Below are 24,510 nucleotides of genomic sequence, written 5' to 3' on the forward strand. Positions count from 1 at the left end.
TTCTTATTCTAGGAAACTATGCATTTCAAACTAAGCTTTCACACTTATAGGCATAAAACTCTAAATAAGTCTCATTTCCTAAATGTTTCTTTATTACTAATTATGCCCCTCATTTATTTTGTAATTACTTGTTTTTCATTCCTTTTCTTTTTTGATCAATCTTACCACAAGTGATTATTAGTATCTTACCAAATATTAATAACCCTATTTTATTAGTCTTAAAAAGCTTTTAGTTTTGTTGATTCTGCTGTATCTTTTCCTCTTTCATTAATTTGTACTCTTAAATATATTATTTTCTTTCCTCCACCCATCTTGGGTTTACTATTTTTCTGTTTCTTAGCCTTTTGTTTTAGTTTTGCTCATCAATTGTTAGTTTATCATTTTAAGTTCTAAATATTTCTTAATGTTTAATATAATTGTCCCCCTTGAGATACTCAGAAATGTGTTAATTTCCAAATACGTATCATGATATATAGGGATATTTTAGCTATATTTGATTTCAAATGATCGTTGCATTGTCGATAGGGAAAAATTGTCTATAAAATATAGATTCTTAGAAATTTGATGAGACTTCCTTTGTGACCATGGAATAGGTCACATTTTAGAAATATTCCATGATGTTAAGCATCATGGATGCAGGGTTCTACATTGACCTATTGGGTCAGTGTTTTTTAAACTGAAAGTTATAAACAACTAGTGGGGCATAAAATCAATTTGATAGGTTCTGACCACAACTTTTCTTTTCTTTTTTTTTTTTTTTTTTTGTGACCACAACTTTATAAAATTAAAGAGGAGAAAAATGATGATAGTATATTTTTCTTATTTTAAAATCTCTAACATCAAGTCACTCAAAATGAACAGCATGATACAGTTCAATGGCAACAGTTTTTTAAATTCTTAGCACAAAAAAAGTCATGTTGCATATTATGCTGCATATTAAAAGTGTCTTAGCTATGATGACATGTAGTGTGTGTGTATATATATAAGTTTAGATATACTAGGTCATATGTGCATTTTTTATTATGGCTAGCAGTCAAAAGTATTTGAAAAACACTAATTCCCTAAGTCAAATCTTCAATGTCTTCACTAATCTTTTGTCTTTTCATTTATCAACTAGTAAAATAAAAGTGCATTAAAGTCTACTATGATGATTATGATTTCTCAACCTATAATTCCATTAGTTTTGGTTGGATGCTTTGGAGCGTTGTGTGGTACATAGAAATTCAGAAAAGGTAAATTGAACCTTTTGTTTATATAGTAACATCCTTTGTGCCTAATAATGTTTTTTGTCTTCACGCCGCTCTTCTCTGATTATTACAGCTACATCAACTTTCTTCTGTTTGTATTTGCCAGGTATATCTTTTTCTATTCCTATACTTATGCTATTCTGTGACGTTCAGTTTTAAATTTATCTCCTATTAACAGTGCACAGCTAGATTTTTAAAATCCAATCTATCTCTGACTTTTTACCTGATGGATTTAATCCATTAATATTGTTTAATTACAGATGGTCCCCAAGTTATAATGGTAGGACTTCCAATTTTTTGACTTTATGATGGTGTGAAAGCGATACACATTCAGTAGAAAGTGTACTTTGAATTTTGATCTTTTCCTGGGCTAGCGATACGCAGTGGGATACTCTCTCGTGATGCTGGGCAGTAACATTGAGCTGCAACTCCCAGTCAGCCACACAATCACCAGGGTAAACAACCAACATTCTACCGTGTACTGTGTTGCCAGCATTCTTGGGATATTGCGTCTTGTGTTTTCACATCCCATCACGTCTACAAAACACCCATCTGTGACTCCTGCTTCTGGTGAAAATAAAAGACAATTACTCTTGAGATGAAACTCAAGGGTAATTGCCCAACTATAGGATAATGTAAGTGTTCTGAGCATGTTTAAGGTAGGCTAGGCTACACTCTGATGTTCAGTAGGTTAGGTGTCTTAAATGCATTTTCCACTTAGGATATTTTCAACTTACGATGGCTTTAGCGGAATGTAACCCCCACTGCACTCATAAGTGGAGGAGCAATCATAATAAAATGTTTGGATTTGTTTATAAGTTTTATGTTATACTTTCTATGATTTTTCTGCGCCATCTTTCACTTCTCCTGTTCTCTACTGAATAAGGTATGTTTCCTAATTCATTTTTTTCCTCTAGTGGTTTGAAGAGTATGTACTCTATCCTTTCCATCCATTCTGAAACAGTCTCAGACACCTCTAAAAACACTGTTTTCTTTCTCTCTTCTCTGCTTTTGGAATTTTTATTCATTGATATGAAACTTTCCTATCTTCTGTGTCTCTCAGAAAATATCACAGAGAAATATCACTTTGTGCAACATTCTTGGTAAGTTCCTCAGGCAATATTTTAGTTCACTGTTTCTCATTTATTTCTGGTTTACTTATTGTACTTTTTTTACTTACTGTAATTTTCATTACAAATTGTTCTCTTTGACACTTTCAGGCAAATATGGCAGGATAGTTCCTCAGTTTTACTTTTTCTTCCTCTAAAAATCTCAGTGAGAGTAGCGGGATTTTTTTTAAAAAAGAAAACCCATTAGAAAAATCAAATTAAAGAGGCAATGAGAACTATTTTTAGAATACAGAAAACATATGGCCAAGCAGCAATTGATTTAACAGACTCCAGAAAGCAAATTCCTAAGACAGCCGTGTGAAAGTAGAAAGGCAAACTCTCCTATCAGATGATTAGAGGTTTACTCTCTGGAGAAAGCAGTCTTGTTTGAGGAACACAAAACTCAGCTAAAGGCGGGAAAACCAAATTGAAAACAGCAAACCAATTTAGGAATTTCACACAGAATGCTGAGATTCCAACCCTCCTCCTTGACTCAGTTCCCAAAATGTAGGCAGTCCGGTGTTCATCCTTCAGGTAGAAGATCAGAAGGCCCCTCTCTGGGCAGCTCAAGAGGAAGGGTCTGGAAGTATTCAACTAGAATCCACCCAACAAAATGATCCGACCTACAGTGAAGGCCACCCACAAGCTCAGCACTCCAGTCAGCTTTTGAATACCTACTCTTAATACGAGCAGCCTATCAAAAATCACCACTCAAAGCATTCCACCCCTAAAATGAACAATGAACCCAAGGCAAAAAGAACAGAAAAGAAGGGGGAGAAAAACAGGAAATTTGGCAGAAGATAACACAAGAAACAGAAAAGATTGTTTTTTAAGGGGAACAGGACTTTATTGGGGAACAGTGTGCACTTCCAGGCCTTTTTTTTTCCACGTGAAGTTGTTGTCCTTTCAATCTCAGTTGTGGAGGGTGCCGTTTAGCTTCAAGTTGTTTCTTAGTTGTGGAGGGCGCAGCTCAGCTCCAGGTCCAGTTGCCGTTTTCTAGTTGCAGGGGGTGCAGCCCACCATCCCTTGGGGGAGTCGAGGAATTGAACTGGTAACCTTGTGGTTGAGAGGACGCATTCCAACCAACTGAGACATCCGAGAGCTCAGCAGCAGCTCAGCTCAAGGTGCCGTGTTCAATCTTAGTTGCAGGGGGCAGAGCCCACCATCCCTTACGGGACTCAAGGAGTTGAACTGGCAACCTTGTGGTTGAGAGCCCACTGGCCCATGTGGGAATCGAACCGGCAGCCTTCAGAGTTAGCAGCATGGAGCTCTAACCACCTGAGCCACCGGGCCGGCCCCAACAGAAAAGATTTTTAACTATCATATCACTAATATTTTCCTAAATGTAAAATCTTTTAAAAAGACCAATAAAACAAGAGTTGGATGATTTTTCAAAGGAACACTCAGACTATTTTTTAAAAACTTGACAGTAGAAATGAAAAATCTTGACAGAAAAGTGGGAATATAAAGGAAATAAAAATATAAATAAATATATAGAAAGGAAATTCCCCAGGAAGTAGAGCAAAAAGACAGACAGGGATAGGCAGCAGGGGCAAACATAAGTAGATGAAAAAGACCCCATCACAGCAAGTCTCATGCAAAGGATTAGGATTCAGAACAGTTTAGGACTTTAATAGCAACAGTGAAAATAAGAATAAAATGGAGCAAAACCTTCAAAACTCTTAAGGAACATTATTTCCTACTGAGAATTTTCTATTTAACCATCAATCATCAGGATATATTAACGACCTTTCAGGCATGAAAGCTTCATCTACAGTGTGTGCCCCTTCCTAGAAAAAAAAAAAAAAATGTGCTCTCCCCAAAAGGGTGTAAACCAGAAAACAGAAAAACATGGTATCCAGAAAACGGGACTCAATGGAGTGAAATAAAGGGAATACCCAAAAAGGTGTTAAAGGGCTTCCCTAGGATATAGCTGTGCACCAAACACAAAGGGCAACCAGAACAAATTAGAGGACATCAAATGGTTCCAAGAGGAATTTGAAACTGATAGAATTATCATGCATCTAAAAATACAATAGGGAAGTTGAGGTTGGACTACAAATTCTGAATTTGAGTATAATGAGAGAGTCAGAGAAAGGTAAACATAGGGATAAACAAAACAGGCATTAAAACCAGAGAAAAAAGATCATGCAGGAAAGATATCATTATTCTTCACCATGTGGCTCAATGAGCAAAAGTTACGTCTATGGTCATAATAAGGCCAACCATAACTATTAAGCAAGTATGGAAATTCAGGAAGTCAGCATGTTTACATGGGGCCAGAGGAGAGTAAAAGAGTACATTATCGTCTTCCATGGTGGAAAGTCAACAAATGATGCCTAAACTTGAAAAAACAAAAAAATAATAAATGGCACTAGGAGCTTTTTATTTATACATATGTAAGTAAATACAAGATTCAACTAGAAGAGGTAAAGTGGTTGCTGGGAGAGGAATGAGGGAGAACCACAGAGAGAATGGGAAGTTGCCGTAGTTCTTAACTTTTTAAAAACTACATCCATGTTATAGCTTCAATAAAAATAACAAATGTTTGTTTATTTGTTTTCCAGTTGCTCTTTTCAGTATCTTTGCCTTTCATGTGTTTGATTTCTTTCTGACTATCTACTCATATTAAACATACTTATTTCACAGATTTTGTCAGGTAATTCTCTTATGTTGAATTTGAGTTCTAATCATGCTGCTCGTATGCCTCTCAGCTATGGTGGACCCTTGTCCCGGGAGCTTTCTAATGGTGGATTGTGAGCTCATCGTTGGGGGAGCTTCACCCATGGGATACCTGCTAGGCCATAGCTGAAGTTCTCCACATGTTTCTTTCAGGTACTCCAGGGGTATTTCAGCATCAAGCCACACCCATGTTAATATCTCTACTTGAGGGTTCCTAGGCTGCGTGGGGTGTATAAACTCTTAGAGTGCATGCCATGCTGTCTCATAGAGCCTCCCTATGACCTGGGCACTCATTCTCCTCCCTGCTAAGAAGGCTGCTGGTGGCTCACAGCTTCATCCCTCTCCTGGAACTGCCCTCTACTGAGGGAAGCTCCCCCTCCCAAGGTTACACCTCTCCTTGAGGCAACCCACGTCAATGACTGTTCTGGCCCCCTTGCTTCAATTGGACAATTTTGAAGGGCTATCCTACCTTCCAAATCCCTATGAGACAAGTCTCCCAGGCAACAGCATTGAAGTTCAACTTCTCCCTCTGTCCAATCGTGCTTCCCTTGCTCCCTCTCATGGATTATTACTGAGAGCTTCCTCCAGCCCCCGCCCCTGCAATAAAACCTCTTGCATTGAAAGAGTCTCTTTCCAAGGATATCAACCTTGAAAATTCCAAACACAAATTTATATCAAGTCAGTCTCATGGTTGTGATTTCCAACGGAAGACTCTTCCACCCTCACTCCACACACAGCTATGCTGAGAAAAACAAAGATTCCTCATTCTTCCTGGGCTGGAAGGTGGGTTTTTTCTGGTCCACCCATTCATTAAAGGTAAAGTCCTCTAGTGCATTTACGTTGTTCTAAGATCTTAGTTTCCTCCACCTGCCTGGTGCTGGCCAAGGCCGTTGTCATGTGATGAACTGGGTCCCTGTCCCCTGCCCCACAATGCATATGTCGAAAACCTAACCCCCAGTACCGCAGAATGTGATTGTATTTGGAGTGGGATCATTAAAGAGGTAATTAAGTTACAATGAGGTCACAAGGGTGGGCCCTGATCCAATATGACTGGTGTCCTTATAAGAAGAGGAGATTAGGATACCGACAGAGGGAAGACCACGTGAAAACACAGGGAGAAGATGGCCATCTACAAGCCAAGGAGGGAGGCCTCAAAATGAAACCGACCCTACAAACACCTTGATCTTGGACTCCAGCCTCCAGAACTGTGGGAAAATTGATTTCTTTTGTTTAAGCGCCCAGGCTGTGGTACTTTGCTATGGCTGCCATAGCAAGCTTCTGAAGGCATGTTCCATCCCAGTGTGGCCATCATAACCTAGGTCCCTTGTTCGGAGACCAGCCACCTTCCTGCACTCCCATCCCAGGTCAGCCTTAGTTTTTGGATTAATAGCTTTGATTTTCATCTCATTCCTTTTTTTTTTAAGGGGGATCGGGGAGGCTGAGGACTGCAGGCTGTCCTACCTTTAATAGATCAGTGATGCTGGGGGTTGGGTGGCATGAGTCAGGTTATCTACCTATCTCCCTGCCCGACCACTTGCTCTGAAATCTCTAGAGTTTCCCTTCCCATAAGACCAGAGCTCTTCAAGAGGACAGACTGTTCCACTTCCTAATGCCCTCTGTGGTATCCAGACTGCCCTTTACCAACAAGCATTCACCAATGATTACAGAAACATTTACTAGCTGGAAAGAAGGATGGGCCGTCAGGCACAGAAGACAACAAAAAGTGAGGAACAGTTTCCTTTATTGGGGCAAGAGGGTTCTCTCCCTCTGTCGGGCTTCATCTGTTACTTTCCAATCTCAGTACACCTACCCTTCACCTCTCAGCACAGGGCACCAGAAAATAACCTTTTGTCAGAAAACAGCTACGTCAGAAATTCACTTTCGGAGGCCAGTTCCCACAGGACCAAATCACAGGCCTGGAGGACAAGCAGCCCAGAAAAGCCCTTCTTGTCCAACTGGCTAACAGATACAACTGGAGAGAGACAGCAATAGGAGAAGCCCTCACAAATTTCCCACAAGGCACAGGCCTGTTTCCTAGCAGAGTTCAAGTTCCATTCAGGGAGGGGCCAGGGCCTGCGGGCCTCAGAGATGAGTCCAGCTGGGGCTCACTGCCCAGCTCCCCTGAGCCACTGCCATGGCTGTGTGACAAGGACACCCCTGTGCTAATGCGCTCTGGCCACACTTTTAATTAAATGCTGTGTGCAGAATGCAGGGAGAAGGGAGGCAGAGCACACAAGCAGCTGCTGAGACCCCTCCTCCACTCCAGCTAGAAACAGCCGCTCATTGTGAGGTAGGGACCCCGGAGGCTGTGCTCTCCTAACAGCACCAAGCCAGTGCATCAATAGAACCCTGGAGAGCAGGCGAGTGGGAGGAGAGGGGAGCAAACAGGCCCTTCCATCCCGGCTTTTTACTAAGTTAAAGATATCCCCATTGCAGCTTTCCCTCTTATTTCCATCCACATGAAAAAGCTGTTACTCCTTTGTCTGGGATCTTTACCTGGAAACACACATTCTCAACCTGCTGCAGCCATGATGGCCTCAGCTCAGAAATGGCCAAAATTCCTCTAGTCAAACCACTATCTGAGTTAGTGGCTGAGAATACAGACTGGAGAAAAACAGGGGTCCTTCCTTTGAGGAGTGTATATTAGTGCAAAGGGCAATAATGCAATGATTTAAGTATTATGTGTCAAGTTTCTGATTGATAGGTACCCACGGGGCTACGGGAACAAAGGGCATTTAAAGCAGCCTGGAGGGCCAGCGAGTGCTGACTGGAAGTGATCTTCATTTCAGTTTTGAGGGATAAGTGAAATTTAGCTAGAAAAAAAAAGGTGGGGTCAGGAATAAAGGGCGTGTGAGGTCAAGGGCAGAGCAGGGGCCTGGGTTTGGGGGCAGAGAACAGGATGCAGCATTTGGGGAAGTACAAGGAGCATGAATGGACTAGAGTGGCAGTCAGCTGGGAGATGGGAAGAGAGAACTCCTGCCAGGACCAAGACCAGGAAGCAAACGGGCCTAACTAAAATACTGCTCGGTATTCATTCCGTCGGTAAGCCAGCAGTGCAGGGCTGGGGGTGACCAGCGCAGAATGTTTGGTGACAGGACCACGAGGGTATGAAGGAGGAACCCAGGGGCAGGGAGGACTGTCTGGATGAGGTTCCCCAACCACACAGTTGAGCCAGTTCCTCCCCCCTGGTTTCCACGTCTCAGAAGAAGCATCCATAGTTATCATTCACCCCACACACTGACAGGGAGCAAGCTATCCCACTCAACACCCCAGGATGTGGCTCACAAACTTCTGCCCACATCCCCTCCATCACGCCGCCCAGTTCAGCAGCTGCAGGCAGTGGCTGGGAGATTGTTCCTGAAGGTTCTCTATACTTTATATGAAACTGTGAAAGCAGCAGCTTGTTTAGAGTCCCATGCGATTTGAAAGACCAACCAGGAAAGGACACCATCTCTAACAGAAGTAGCAACCGGAAGGTGTACGCAGGCACCACACCTGGGCTCGTACCTGCGCAGACAGTGTCTAGAAGAGGATACAAGAGACACTGGCAACAGAGCTTGTCCATGGGGAGAAAGAACTGGGGGAGAGAGTTTAGGATGGGACAGAGATCTACACTGTGTACCTTTGATCTCATCAATTTTTATAATAGAGATACACTGCTTTTATCCATAAAAATAAATACAAGACCAACAAACGGCACAAAGGATCATTCTACAAGCAGAATGTAAGCGGCACATTTACATCTTTGGTTCACGGAAGTATTTCAGGGGTAGAGTCTTAGGGACATGGGTCTCACATATCTCATCATCTAATGGAGATGGCGCCACAAAGGGAAAAACTGTGATGAAGAAAACAGTGCTATGGATAAAACTATTCTGAGGGGATGAGTTCATGTGGTTGGTGAGGCCGGTTGCAGGCGTCAGCCAGGGGGAGATCCACGAGAAAATGGGCGTGTCCAGAGGACATGAGTTCCAGTCCAGAGGAGAAGTTTTGGTGTCAGAGAAAAAAGCACAAAGGCCGGGTCAGGCGGGACCTGTTGGGCCACTGTAACTATTTAGATGTCACTCGGCACCAGAAGGCCTCTGATGGGTCATAGCCCTTTCCATGTCACAGTGTGTCGGTTGAAAGAATACCTAAGAAAGCTTCCAGACATGTTTTGCTGATTTTATAGAAGAGTCATGTAATTTCATTTGACCTATTTCTCAACTCTTAGACTCACAATTTAAAAATAAAAACAATAAGTACACTCATTCTACCATTTTTAAGAGTCAAGAGTTTACACTAAAATCAACTATATTATTTTAAAATTTCCAAATATAAAATCGCTCTTTTCAGAAACTTTCTAATTCTTAAGTCTTCTGGTTCACTACATTTTTGAGTGACCTTTTTTTTAAGATCTCGGAGCACTTTTTTTTTTTTTTTAATAGAGCTTTGTATCTTAGGAAACGATTTCCCCCTGAAGATATTTCAAATATACCTTCATTTCCCACAGAATATGTACTGAGTGCCTAAAAATTAACTTGCATTTGAGGGGAGCTGAGTTTGCTAACCCCAAATATGCCTCTCTGGGATATTGATTATTTTAAGCTGGTTAATTTTAAGAAACAGCCGACATCCCAGAAGCTCTGAAAACGAAGTAGAAAGAAGTGACCCTCTGTAAAGGACATTTACATTCATAAGGGAAATCTCCATTTGTAAGGGTGTTTCCCTCACTGTACAAGGACAAAAAGAGGATATCTAAGTCTCTAAAAACTGTAACCAATGGAGAAGGCTTAAAATCCAATCTGCAAACAACCTTATCCTTGTTTACCGTGCTTTTCCTGGTCACCTCCCAAGACTGATTCCCCACCCCCAACACCTTCTTTTGCTTTAGCTGAAGGTGGTATTTCAGGTGATGGCTTCTGAACTCAGTGTTCCTGGGTCTCTCCCATGTAAACAGGAGGTAGTCATGTTATTAAATTTTAATTTGTTTTTCTCCTGCTAATCTGTCTTATGTCAATTTGATATTAGACCAGCCAGAAGAATCTTGAAGGGTAAAGGAAAATTTTCCTCCCTACACACTCATTCAAACCTCAAAAGGAGCCAGAATGCATTTTCCTAAATCATTCTAAGACATTAATGATGTCAAAACCCTGATTTTTGAAACGGAACTTCTGTTCTTTTTCTAGCCTCATTATTAAAACATTATTTTAAGGTTTGTTCATAACAGGATTGCCATTTTCCATGCTGTCTGCCAATTATAAACAGAAGCAATTTTAAAATCAAACTAGGGCTCTCTCTGAGATATTCAAAATGTATTACTATCTGGTTTTAAATCAGTATTTGGACAGGTCCAAAAATCACTATATTACCAAGTAATGTCAAAAATAGTTCATACTCCTTTCAAAATACTTCCAAGTCACAAACTTTGCAAGTTCACCTAAGTTTTCGAATTATACTAGATATGTGAATTATACTAGATATGTGAATGTCAACCATAGTTACATACAAAACTGATTTATCACAGACAACTCAAGTAATACTGACCAAAGCTAGTTTTACCATTAGCTCTTCTGGAAACTACTAATTTGAGAAAACACAACATACCTGATTACCTGGAAGCTTGTACGAAGTGAAAGGTAACAGCCTTTATTTGCAATGTACATACTATGTTGAAATACAAAATCTTTCTAGCTGACTGGAAAGAGGTATCCCCAAAACTTACACATATCCATAACCCTCATTTCCAAACACAAAAGAGACAACAGCATTTCTTCAGAAGATGTTCAGCTAAAATCAGCATCTAAGATTAAACAGAAAATGGCAGGTGAGGAGTAAAGACAGGCATTCTGACTGACCCCAGCAGCTGCAGCTCCCAGACACTGCCCCTAGCAAGAGAACAACCATAAGGATGATCCAATTGTCTCAAAAATATTTCAATTGTTTATAATAAATGAGATAAATAAATAAGACCTAAGCCCGGTATTGAAATCGAGGGTCCTCATAATTTTGACTTGCTTTGTAGCCTTAGTTTTAAAGATCCTTTTTTCTTCTGCACATTTTATAGACCTTAGCCTTTCCCCCTTGATAACTCCTAACCCCTGAGACAGCAGAAGACAATAGCCGGGTCCAGACGAAGTTTTAAGCCGGGTTACAAGTTTTAAGCCTCTGGCAGCTCTTAAGCCCTGAGGCCAAATGACCCCCTCAGCTACCTCTCCATGAAACCAGACAGAGGGATGCTGGAGCTGACACCAGAGCTGTCTTCAAGACCTGAAGAAATCATTTATAACCCTTACCTTACCTTCGACGAGTCAGCACCTAACACAACCCCAAATCCTTCATCCACAAGTGTCTCATGATTTTGCCCTATATCGTGTTTCCCCAAAAATAAGACAGTGTCTTACATTAATTTTTGCTCCATTAGGGTTTATTTTCAGGGGATGTCTTATTTTTTTCATGTACAACAATCTACATTTATTCAATTACAGTCATGTCATCTTCTTCTGGAACATCGTCATAGAGTACTAAATGCATCCATCTGGCTGAGATCTTAACTGGGGCTTATTTTCAGAGTAGGTCTTATTTTTGGAGAAACACGGTATTACCTATTAGTTACCTGCCATTGGGAGTGGGGTGAGCTCTTTTAGAGCATGAGCTCACCTGAACTCCGACTGATGTCAATCAATGCCAGTAAATTCCTTTCTCCACTGTAAACTCTTGCTCATTCTTCTTCTCTTGGCCAGCGCTCGCAGGTGGACAGACTCACATATTGGGGTTCGTAAACAGTATCTACACAAAACTTTTGATGAAATTTATTCCCAAGAAATTTTTTTATAAGAAATATTTTCCTTCCACCTAACTAAGAAAAAAGGTTTTTGTTAAATATCTCTGTTAATTCATTTAACAATCTTGAGAACTGTATGCTCTTCCTACGCCCCCAGAGATGGCAAACCATACAGCTGTAGCAAGAAGACATGACAATAAACGTGGTCTCCTCTTCACCATGATTATCACCTCCACTGCCAACACACACACACACACACTCCACATGAGACAGGTTAGTTAGCATGTTGTTAGCCAGACAGGAAGGTCCCTGGCAGGGTAAACAAAAGGCAGCCATATCCTGAAACACCTGGTTCTAGAACGACTCCTTCACTCCAGGACTAAGATATGAGAATGCGCCTTGAAGTTAATAAATTATCGCATAAATCCCTTTTAGCCGGACAAAGGAGCAAATCTGATAGACAGGGATGAGTTCGCTAATCCCTTTACGGTGGGCAAACAGGACAAGCCTGATAGACGAATTCCATTAGAAGGCGCCAGCCCCATTCTCTAAGCAGGCAGGGGAAGGTATAAAAACTAGAGCCTTTGCCCCATGGTGGGCAACCCGGTCACGACCCCCTCTCATTCCAATAGCTGCAACTCTTTTCTCTTTACTTTTAATAAACTGTCCTGTTTCACAACTCCTTGCCTCTCCTTGGTCTGTGCTTCCATTCTTCGGTCTCACGAGACACAATCCTGGCACAAAGGAAATATTCATACATCACAAAGACTTCTCTGCCATCTCAAACATCACATGTGGTAATTCCATAGCAATTCTCTTTAAAACAAAATATGTCAAACTGACCAATTTATTGGATAGAACAGACTATTCCATTTCATCCCACCTTTCTGTCAACCACCTCCTTGGAGAAGAAGACTGGGTCTCCTTCTGACACTTCAAAAATACATTTGCTATTTCTGAAGCATACAATTTTCCTTTAGATCATAATTTACACATAATTTAACTTCAAAAATCAGTTTATATTGCTTAATCCTTATTTTCTTTCCATTCAAAACTATGAAAAGTATTTCATAAAAGTGTGTCGACATGTAAATGATGCTCTAGAAAATATTTTAAATATTTTATATTACAAATACATATAGGAAATTAAAGGGTAAAACCAACAATCCTAACAACACAACCAGAGACCACCCCAAGGATTTAAAATATGAAACACACACACACACACACACACACACACACACAAAATAAAGCTACTCTATATACCATGTGTCCCTGAAAATCATACCTAGCCAGACAATCAGCTCTAATGCATCTTTTAGAGCAAAAATTAATATAAGATCTAGTCTTATATTATATTACATAAGACCCGGTCTTATAGTAAAATAAGACCCAGTATTATATTGTATTGTATTATATTATATTATATTATATTACATTACAGTACAGTACAGTACAGTACAGTACAGTATAGTATAGTATAGTATAGTATAGTATATTACATAAGTTCCTGTCTTATTTTACTATAAGACCCGGTCTTATGTAATATAAGACCGGATCTTATATCAATTTTTGCTCCCAAAGACATATTAGAGCTGATTGTCTGGCTAGGTCTTACTTTCGGGGAAACACGGTAGTTAAAGTGGGGGAAATATAGTTCACCTACATTTTTTGGTTTAATTAAACCAAAACAAGTTGAAAGCAACTTGAGAACAAAATGAATGTATTACAGAAAACAACTAAGATCATGATATTATATGCCAATGTCAACATTGTATAGTCAAGAAGTTAGAGGATTTGACTTAAATACCATGGGCAAAAAAGGGGCCACATACCAAACCTGATAAGCTCAGGGGAGGCCTGAACTGCGGGCCCTACAACCTCAGAGACTGAAAGTAACCACACCAGATGGTCTGAACATAAAAATTCCTAACTGAAAGACAGTCATGGTGGACAGGTAGTCTTGTCCTAGACCTGTAGCTTTCTTGACAAAAGTCCATCTTTACACCTTAAGTGAGCCTACTATATTTTTACATCGAAGATATCCTTTGAAATATCAGAGTAATCTCCTTTTCCGGACCCCTCAGGACACAACCTCCCACCAGAGCAGGAGATCACAGAACCCCTCACTGTTACCTTGTTGCCCACATACCATTAAATGTTAACTATCCTGTACTCACCGATGTAAAACAAGTGTGTGCCTCAGTTTTACTTTCTATCCAGTCTCAGAGATTTCCCTACTTTGTTTTCTCCCACTCCCTCAATCTACCACCAATGGATTTCATGTAACCACCCCCCACCATGTCTCCTCTTTGATTCTAATGTATAAAATAAGATGTAAAACTGCCATTCTCAGAAGCATTTTCTCAATCTGTTGAGATTTCGCTTCCTGGCAATTGTCAGTTTGGCTCAAATAAACTCTTATCAGTTTGGCTCAAATAAACTCTTATAAGACTTCTTAGGCTGGACATTCTTTTGTCGATCACATTTACTACAATAAAGGGGTAAAATCATTTTAAAAAGAAAAAAAAAAACCCTTTCACAAAGCAACATTCTAATTCCACATGCATCATGCAACAGTCTTTTCCTATTAAAGGAAGGAGAACAAATTTTTCAAGATAACCCAACTGATCAAGTATAACAAATGAAACAAAAATTTCCTCATAATTTTTCCCTATTTTGAGATTAAGTACACCAAATGTAACATTATTCTCCCAAAGGAAAGACTTGCTCAATATTTCTTCACATTCAAATCCCCCAAACACCCACATGATAAAGTAGCAACAGCTCTATTAGGCACAGGGACACATCTGATCTGACTGCGATGCAGTTTGTAAACCACCTCCCTTCATCTCATTCCTCTTTCCTTACATATGTAAATTATGGTGTCTGATGCGGAACCGACAACAGCCACCACAACCAAATTATCCTCCAGGGACATCAATCGGGCTTGTTATTCTTGTTTCAACATTAAAAAAAAAAAAAAAAAAAAAAAAAAGGGAGAAGGAGGAACGAGGAAGGAGCAGCTATTTTCAGGAATTAGAATTCCTCTTGATTAGATTTCTGGCTCACTGGTAAATGTTGATACCCTGAAATGCATTACCCTCTGCTTCTAAATATTTGGCTTTTTTTGAGAGCCAAGATGTGGTACAACTTTTCTAATATAAATTGCTTCAAGTAATACAAGCCCAGTTTTGCCTGGAGCATTTGGTCAAATTCTAATATGCCCCCTTGGGAGCCAACACCAACTTCCAGCAGAGACCTCACTGCAGCGTAGAATTTTAAACAACACACACTGAGCCTTATCTTCCAGCACACAATCCTTTTTTCTCCTACTCTGAGGGTTGTCATATGAGACACTTTGTGTATGATACTTATCACAATATACTCATAGATTTTCTGTTAAGGTAATAAACTAATCACAAAATACATTCCTCTTCCCCCGACCCCCGCATTAAAACACACACACGCAAAAAAAAAAAACACACACACACACACTCACCACCACCACCACCACCATGGTTTCTACCAAGGTTGAGCTGAAGCTGAATGCCATTGCGAAAGCTTATGAATTGCTGCACAATTAATAAGAATAAATTGCACATGTACATTTCTATAGGCTGCAAATGTTAGCGGAGAAATTGCATGTCATACAGCTTCCTAACTCCAAACAAGATTATCCATAGACAGAAAGTGTTCAATTGTCTTAGTTCTTCTTGATTTAATAAATGGTTTTGTTTCTGTGGCCACTGAAAACTTGAGAGAGGATCCTCTCATTTTTCTCTCATAAAAACATGTGCCGTGATTTTTTTCTAAACCTCACAGATACAATCAGGGAAAAGGAGAGGGTGTACCACAATACTGCACTCATCTGGTTGCATTAGGCTCAAAATATGAATCTCACGGATACATATTTGTCACATGTCAGCCTAAGCTGAAGGCATCCACCAGGAGAATATTTTCACTACTCCGCTGGCAGCTGGAATCTACTTCCACAAACCCACATACCAATGAGAGCCAAGGCTCTCCATTCCTTCGTCTTAACCACCGCTTCCCTCTGCAGAGGAAAGAAGCCATTTTACTAATTTATTAGTACCCTGACTATCCAACCATCTTAAAAAATTTCCTCATCAATAATAGTCAACTAAAAGCAAAAGTGCACCCCACAGGAGTCAGAATGAAACAGGCAACCCCAGCACATATAGATCAGCTAGATTCCGGATACTCACTAAAGGCCGCCACCGCCAGAGCCAGTGTCACAATAATGGAGAACCAGGAGACCCACAACGCCTTCTTTCTGTAGTTCTGAGCTTCGTGAGGTTTTAGACGAGTGCTGCTTTCTAGTAAGCCTGACAAAAACAAGGAGAAAAGGAAGTTAGATGTTTCCTTATTAAGAAACCCACAGCCAGAGCTGCACTTTCTTATCCAAGGGTTGCAAACTGACAGCCCGTGGGCCACGATGTGTTTTAACAAGTAGGAGAGTTCACATGGAAACCAGGCTTTCTGGCATCTCTTGAAAGATCAGAGTCTCTGGCAATATCTGGCATAGTTCCTGCAGGGTAACAGCAGCTGTCTTCTTTATAGGGACCCTGCAGACCCCACCACTCCCTGACCTGCCATATTACCCCAGCCATCCCCCTGCCCCTGTGGTAACTCATACAGGTGCTGCTTCTTCTAACAAGGCCCTTTAGGTAGTAAAATAGCACCAACACCCACATTTAGTTGGCCATTCAGACTCCTCAGCTGTGGACATTGATTTGCATTGATCCAACTGCACAGTCCCAAATGGTAGGCTGGATTGTGCCTGAAGCAATGAGTCATGGAATACAAATGCCCCCATTTCTCCCTCACTGACAACTGGAGAAGGACCATTTCTCTTTAACCACCACCACCACCAGCCACCTGACCTAAATTACATGCCATGTTTTCTTCACTCCTGTTTCTGCTCTATAGTATCTGTCCCTTTGTACCAAGAATGTTAAAAAATTCTCAGAATATTAAAGTGGAGTAAAACTACTAAAACTGGAGGTAGCTTTCCAAATAGGCCATGTGTAAGAAAGGTTTGATTTTTGTCTCCTGTTCTTTCAACATTGAGAGTCCTTGACAAAAACAGAAATTCATGACACCAAGGCAATGCCCAAGCTTCAACTGCCTTGGGTGGAAAACTAAAACATCTTCAGTAAGATCCCGATTTATTTATTTTTCTTCTCCTTTGAAAATAGATCATATATGGCATCCTTTGTTGCACGGAGAACCAAATCCTCAGTCAAGCATTCTACATAAAAGGAGCTTATGACACCATCTCTGGCTAAACAACCTATCCTATAGCTTTCGCAGGTAGAGCAGCTTGATCACAGCAGCTCCAAATAATGAAGAAATTGGTAGTCAAAGCTTAGGCACCATTTTTAAAATACTGTACAGTGTGTGACATGTTACACCTATGAATCATGTAAAAGGCGTCATCCCATTAGATCAACTGGGCACCACGCCAAGACTCTGGTTGCCAAAAACTGTGTCCTGTTCAAAAATTATAACAAAGACCCTGTTAAAACTTCTCAGTTCCATTTACTACCCAGACTCAAGCACCCTGAACAAGTCCTGAGCAAAGCAAGAAGAAATATCGAGAAGGTTGCTTAGTGAGTCCAGTTCATAGCTCAGAGATTTTTAAATAATTAAAACCTGTAGACTTACATAGGATCAAAAGACAGATGAGATTGCTAAAGGCTGATATAAACCCCATCTCTATCACCTCACTAAAAATCTCTCCCAAATATTCTTTAAGAAATGCACTTGGATGGAAAACAGAAAAGCCTCTCTTGTCAAATTCTACTCAAGGTACAAGGGATTTCCAATTAAAATCCCTTTGTCTACTTCTTTCTGTCCCTTTGTCTACATCTTCCCTAGCTGCCGAAAAACACCCCATTTGAATTTTCAAGTACAATCACCCTTGTGTCCAATTAAAACCACAACCTAGAATGAGCAGGTCCCACACACTCCTAATAATTTATTTCCCTTTTCCCAAATGATATAAAAATCTTCCTTTCATCTTGGCCAATTGATTTTCAGCAGAAGTGAAGCTGTAACATTTAAGCAATAACTCAAATAAGCAGTTCATTTGCTAGGTATTTTGACAGCAACAATCTCAAGAGGTTTATCCACTGGGGGTAAAAACAGGCTCCTTTCAGAAGTAGATTTAATTTTCTAAGAGAAATGCAATGGTCTGCGTTTTCTATTCTGCCACATGGCATTTTCCTTCCAAAGTCATCCTTCCAACACTCTGACTGACCACACAAACCAATCTATACCTCACCCCTCAGTGGGCCAGCACTCCCCTGGGAGAGATTGGAATGACGGCCCATATGGGCTGGACTGCCCTGCTAAGGAGACACGTGGTCCTCTCAACACAAAAGGACTGGTGGGTCTTCCCCAGATCTGATCGTTTGTTTGCCTCCCCCATGAGATTTTTTTTAATTGAAAACTGGAGTAAATGCAATGGGGAAGACAGTCCAAGAACAGAGAAACTTTCCCATTTCTATTCAACTTTTATTTCCTACTAGTTTTCCTTTCCAAAAATATAGCCAATCCCAAGAATGGAACTTTCCATTCCTCAAAGGGAAGTGGAGTACAATTATCAACAAAGATCCAGCTCAAAAATGAATGGTCTGCTGCACAAGGTGCATCTACCCCTGCTCCCATATTGGTGCATACACACTTGCAAGCCACAGAGATGTGAGAACTGCTGAAGTTTTCAGGAAGCTGTGCTTCAAAGGTGAGAAGAAAGGCAGCACAGAAGCTAAGGCAGGCCACAGATTTGCACACAGGGCTGGGTCTTTCCTATTGGAATGACCTCCACATTTAAATTTCTAACCTCATTCAGATTTCATACATTTGTAATTTGGGTCAGGCAATAATAAGCAAAAGGGTTGTATGAGTAACAGGCTTAAACCTTATTATTTGAGGGGGATGCAAATATATGAGGTTGAGGGCCTCAGTCACTTGCATGCCAGCACGAACTAGTTCCGATTTCTTTCTCCTATAGCGTTAGTCATGCTTGGATTCTCTGAAGGAAGCAGAATAGTCATTAGTTGGGAAGGTAGAGGGAAATGCTGAAGCATGGAACATTCAAGGCTAGGCTAGGCCCTAAGGTGAGGGGCAGAATAATGGGAAAACACTTGTGGAGAGAAGAGTACGTATTAAAAGGGAGAGGATGGAAATGCCTACGACAAATTTGGCCTATTTTGTGTGTGTTTAGTCCCTAAAGGTCTTGGACCACAGAGCTCTTGCTCCCTGCTATGAGGCTCAGCCAAATGGCACTGCAGTATCGACATGAGCTAGATAGGTTTTGGGAACCAGCTCACACCACTTCTAAGGGGAAAAATACCTCCAAATTCCCAAAACACTAGATTATAAAGCAAGATAGACACAGGTTCCGCCCGAGTCCTGATAGCTCAGAAGGAGGTTAAGACGAGAGAGAAAGCCAAATATAGGTACACATCCAGGGTATTCACCCCACACACACCCTATAGGTACTTAGGCCTTAGAAGCAAGCAAGCCAGGCATGATGAGGAGATGCACTGCAGGCAACTGCTGAAGCTTCTTTCTCCCCAAATCTTCTCACCACCAGGAAGAAGGCAACAGCAATCGAACCATTCCCGAGGGACACAATAATCAATATTGGAAAGATGGGGCCCCATAAGAAAAAGCACAAAATATTATAATAAACCTCCCCAGGTAACCTGATTTATTTAATAAAGATGACTCATTTATCACTAACTCTTTGCTCAGGAATGGGTCAAACAAAAGAATGTCACACTGACTTTCAGCGATGCCACCCGGCAGTGGGTTCTTTGGGAGACAGGGTTTGTCCTAACAGAGGCTCTCTGTGGTATGCAATGCTTTCACACAGTAGCAGTTTATGAAACAGTGAATGCTTTTATGCTACAATATAATGGAAAATAAAATTCCGTAGACCAGTGAAAAATAACCTGAAGAATGAATTCAGATGGGCTTTTTACACTTGAGCATGAGCTACAAAATGACGCTAAATATGAACTCACCCTAGCACTTTTTTTTCCTCCTATCATTTCGTGGGGTGGGGAGAAATAGGCCAGCTTTTACAGGTGACCTGCGATGCTACAAAAATAAGCTCAGCTCAGAGTGCCGTCTTTCTTCAACAAGAAATTTGTAAATGTGAGTTGCGGAGGGAAAGGTCATTAACACGACCTATAATGAAACTGACAGGCCTTGTTGGGTGCTCGTGATGTCACCAAGCCAGTTATGTGGGACTAGGAGGAGAAACCGCAACGTAGGTGCGGAACTCGTTGCAACTGGAGCGGCTCCAGTTCTCGCCGAGCTCCCTGCCGATTCTCCATTCTCGGGGAATTGCCGTTTCCATGTCGTTCTATTTCACAGGCTACAGTTTAAATTTTCTAAGAGGAAAGAGACCGTGCATCAGCACACTAAACCGGAATAAAAATGTACAGGAGATACTAAGAATAGGACAGAAACCTGCTAAGACTAAACTATAAAAATCCGCCACAGCCAACAAAAAATAAGGCTTCCAAGAAAAGGGGGCGGAGGTGGCAATGAGCCGGCTCCCCTTGAAGGGCCTGGCTGCAAGAATCCCGCTTCGGCCACTAACCGGTTTTAGCAGAACCAGAGCCTTTCTTTCTGAGCGGATCGATTTGGATTTAGATTTGGATTCCGCAAGAAGCAGGAAAAGGTATAGACGTGGCCAAGAACAGGGCTCCGAGCCTAACGGAAACGAGAGAGGGAGGCAAAGAGGGGCGTAGGAGGAGGAGAGACACGGGAATGAACAGGGGAGTCTCTCCCATTTCGTGCGGGCAACTCAAAGGCGGCATCGCTGTCGGTCGGAAAGTAGGGTTTGGCCTCCCAGGAAAAAGACGTTTGCAAGGTTCCAGGCCAGTGTCTTGGGAACGATTCTGAAGGGGGTGGAGACGTGCGCTCCAGGAACCACCAGGTTTCAGTGGCATTCATCCAGAGGTTGGTGGCCCAAACCCAAGTGTGCCAGTCCTCTGCCCCCATCACCAGACAGCAGGGCAGTGACCCAAGGTAAACTGGGTCCCTGTAAATGAGAGTCGGGGGCCGCCCGAATTCCCTTCGCCGAGGCGGGCAGGCCGGCGGCCGCCGAGGAACCCCTCCAAGCTAAACCCGCAGAGCCAAGTTCTCCGGGAAGCTGGTGGAAGTCGGAGTTCGGGGGAAAAGGACGCACAGAGCTCAGGTCTCTCCGAATCGAGCGCGGCCCGCAGTCCCCCGGGAGCTCTCGGCTCCGAAAGCAAAACACCGCCTCCCTCAAACTTTTGCAGTGGGAGCCGGAGGGGTCAGGGACTGGCCGAGAGGAGGGCGCGGGACCCTGAGGGCTTCCCCAGGAGGCAGCGGGTTCTCGGGTTCCGGGGAAGGAGCGGCTGCCGAGGCGGCGCCAGCCACGGGAGGTGGGGCTGCCGCTTTCTGCTTTCCGCGCCTTTGCTAGGAAGTCCCGGCTCCGCGCCCCGAGCGCACGGCGTCCGGCCCGGAGTGGGAAGAGGCTGGCTCCTCAGAGCGCACACCCGGCCAGGGGAAGGGGCCGGACCCGGGGAAACGGCCCCGGCGGGGCGCGCTCACCTCGATCTTCCAGACCGTCGCTGAACTGGCCGCTCTGGCTGATCCGCAGCTGTTGCCCCTCCTCGGGATGCAGCGGTTCCTGTGCAGGGGAGCTCAGCGGACCCGGGGTGGCGGCCAAGGGCGCGTGGCCCCGAGGCGGTGGCGGGACTGCGGGTCCCGGAGGGCTGCGGTGCTCGCTGCCCGCGGCCGGCTCCATGGCGCGGGACAGCAGATCGCAGCGGCGACGACGAGCACAACCGAGACTCGAGTCAGAAGTGCGAGGCGCTGCGGCTCGCAGCGGGCGAAGGGACGGACGGACAGCGCGGAGAGGGAGGGAGTGAGGGCGCGGCGGAGCGGAGGTGCGCCGGCTGCTGGGGGGGCGGGGGTGTCGAGGAGCCGCGCGACTCGTGCGGCTAGTGGCAGAGGCTGGGGCCGCACTGTCGCCGCCGCGCTCCGCCTCCGGGGGCAGGTGCGGGCGTCAGGGACCCGCCCCGAGGCCCCAGCGCCGGAGCCCGAGCAAGGAAATCAGTGTGGAGGGAGGGATCCGGTGGGGTCAGACGCCTGGAGGCTCCCGGGATCTACTGGGGACGCGGGGCGGCTCGGGCAGGGCCTTGTGAGGGTGAGAGAGGAGACCTGCCCCACCCACACTGCGCGATGGTTCCCATAGGGGAACCCTCTCGAATCCGGTTTCCTCTGCCGTCTGGGAAGCCAGCGGCGGCACTCAAGCAAGAGAGCGGACAGCGCCCTAATTTGGCATCTTTCTCCTCTGGAGCTTGCCAGGCTTTAGAGGCTGTGCAGAGACTCCGCCCGCGCTGCCATCCCACCGCGCATCCCGGGGAACGATGTTCACTTGCCCCCAAGCCCATCCGTCCCGGGCCTTTTTCTAGGCGCTTTGATTGCCATCCCAGTTTTTCTCTCCAGCGCCAACTTAAGGGGACCGGGTACCTTGGGACCACTGGGTGCTCTAGAAGATGTTTGGTCCCCACTGCGACTATCCCTGGGCCTTTGTCCCAGCTAGTCCCCCACGAGCTCGTTATTTCCCCTCTGAGCATTCAGGTCTCGCCGGTTCCTCCGGACTCGGATCGAAGCTTCCCCTGGGTGTCCGGGCACGGCCCACTTTCCTCATCTGAGACCTCGCGGAGCTCAGACCCTTGCGCGGCCCAGCTGGTCTCCGCAGCGAGGTGGCAACCTGGCCGGCGCTGGAGCCCACGCCCGCTCTCGAGCAACCCCGAGAGGTGCAGAGTCGGACCGGCCATTTATCAGATTCAGCTTGATTTTAATGGTATCAATCCAAACTGCAGTGTAGATTTCATTTTTAAATGGAAATTTAACTTTTAGATTTTTGTCATTAAATTTAATGAGCTCTAAAATGTTAATTCCTCCTTTAAAGCCTGCCTACTTTTGGGGTGGGGGCACCCTGGTTATTGGGTCTGTTTTCTGTTGTTTTTGTGGAATAAACCGGTTTCCTTTCTCATTCTCTCTTTGCCTGCGATTGAAATAGGAGTGGGATTGAAATGCCTTTGTGCTGCATTGGAAACATCACTAGAAATGGGAAGCGGGTCTCATGTTGTGTTGCTGAGTTGGAAGGAGGTCTGGCTTGACCTTGGCCAACTCACTTTACCTTTTTGACCACTATGTAATTTCTTTAACTACAAACTGAAAGAGATGGACTCGGTCATTTCAAAGGCCCCTTCTTGCTAGGAAAACGGGGTGGAAGTGAGGGAGGAAAGTAAGAAAGAACAAAAAGAAAGAAAAATGCTGTGATTAGTTGGACTAAAAAAAAAAAGAAAGAAAGAAAAATTCTACCTCCCAGTCTTTGTGCCGTCCTCTGAGGTACACAAACCTTCAGATATTTGCAGACACACACACCTCCTGGCTCTCTCCCACACAGACTTTTTTCCTTCAGCTTTTCCCATTTGATCCTTCTGTCAATGGCTATCAAACATTAGAATCACCTGGGGAGTTTAAGGACAAAAATACCCAGGGCTCTGCCACTGCTAGAGATCATATATCAGAGGTGATTCAATTGGTCTGGGCTGGGACCTGAGCATCAGCATTTTTTTTCCAGCTCCCCAGCCTTTCTAAAATCATCTAGGACGCTTTTACTTATTTATTTATTAAAATGTTGGCTCCTCTTTGCTCTTTGCGATTCTGATTTAGTAGATCTGGATGGGAATCTTCCTTTGACACACACACACACACACACACACACACACACACACACACACACACAGGTCTGTGTTCTCTCAAAGGAGCAAGTATCATTGTTCTTTCCTTTGGTTCCTCAATTAGTTCTCTAGTCTAGCACATCCAGACATGAAAGTGCTGATGAACACCAGGATTCTCGTTAAAATGCAGATTTTGACTCAGTAGATCTGGGTGAGAGGCTGAGATTTCTAACAAACCTCCAATTGCTGCTGATTCTGCTGGTCTGAAGACCACACTTTGTGAAGTAAGGATCTAGTAGATATTTATTATTCATGGGATTTATTTTCTTCCAGTTCCAGCTGCCCTGGTTCAATAAGCCATTCTTGTATCCTCCAGAAAGATTTCTCCGACTCCAGCTCTCCCTGGGCGCTCCTTTTTCTGAACTGTTAATGTTTAATAATTAATGGCCTGTTTCATGTGTGAGGCAGGGACTCTGGTGCTTGTCTGATCCCCATCTTAGCTCTACCTGGATGCCAAGGACACAGTGTTCCCCCAAACAATCTCTGCTGAGTGACTGGGTGATATTAGCTTACATCTTTGGAGGACATAATACCAGGTGTGATGAAAAAGTACAGGGAGTGCTACTGCCAAGTGCCATCCAACAGAAAGTTAGGGATCTACAACGGGGAAGCAGCACATCGAACCTTCGTAACAGTGTGTGACACATTTCAGCTTGTTTGGTGCAGTCAGTTCGGTGTGAGCTACAGTTGAGAGAACGAGTGTTTTAAAGTGTGCTATCAATTATTCTCCATCATGACAACACTCCGTGTCACACATCACTTCTGGTATACTGTAATTTCTGTCAAATAAATACATGACGGTGTGTCCTCATTCACCAGATCTGGCATCATGCAACATCTGGCTCTTCTCCGAAGTCAAAATGATTCAGGACACCGAGGCA

At 43.3% G+C, this 24,510-nt stretch overlaps 1 protein-coding gene across 1 annotated transcript in view; it reads right to left on the minus strand.

The window, feature by feature from the left end:
* Positions 1-22,489, minus strand: part of TMEM163 (transmembrane protein 163) — a 216,826-nt gene extending 194,337 nt beyond the window's left edge. Inside the window, exons 1-2 of the mRNA XM_019731141.3 lie at positions 21,423-22,489; positions 16,031-16,150 (exon numbers count right to left, since the gene is read on the minus strand). Coding sequence (XP_019586700.1) covers positions 16,031-16,150; positions 21,423-21,618 — 316 coding nt within the window. The 5' untranslated portion in view covers positions 21,619-22,489. The remainder of the gene's footprint in view (positions 1-16,030; positions 16,151-21,422) is intronic.
* Between the last annotated feature and the right edge of the window lie 2,021 nt (positions 22,490-24,510).

This window comes from Rhinolophus sinicus, chromosome 17, assembly GCF_057876585.1.
Source record: "Rhinolophus sinicus isolate RSI-liver-muscle chromosome 17, RSI-T2T, whole genome shotgun sequence".
NCBI lineage: Eukaryota > Metazoa > Chordata > Mammalia > Chiroptera > Rhinolophidae > Rhinolophus > Rhinolophus sinicus.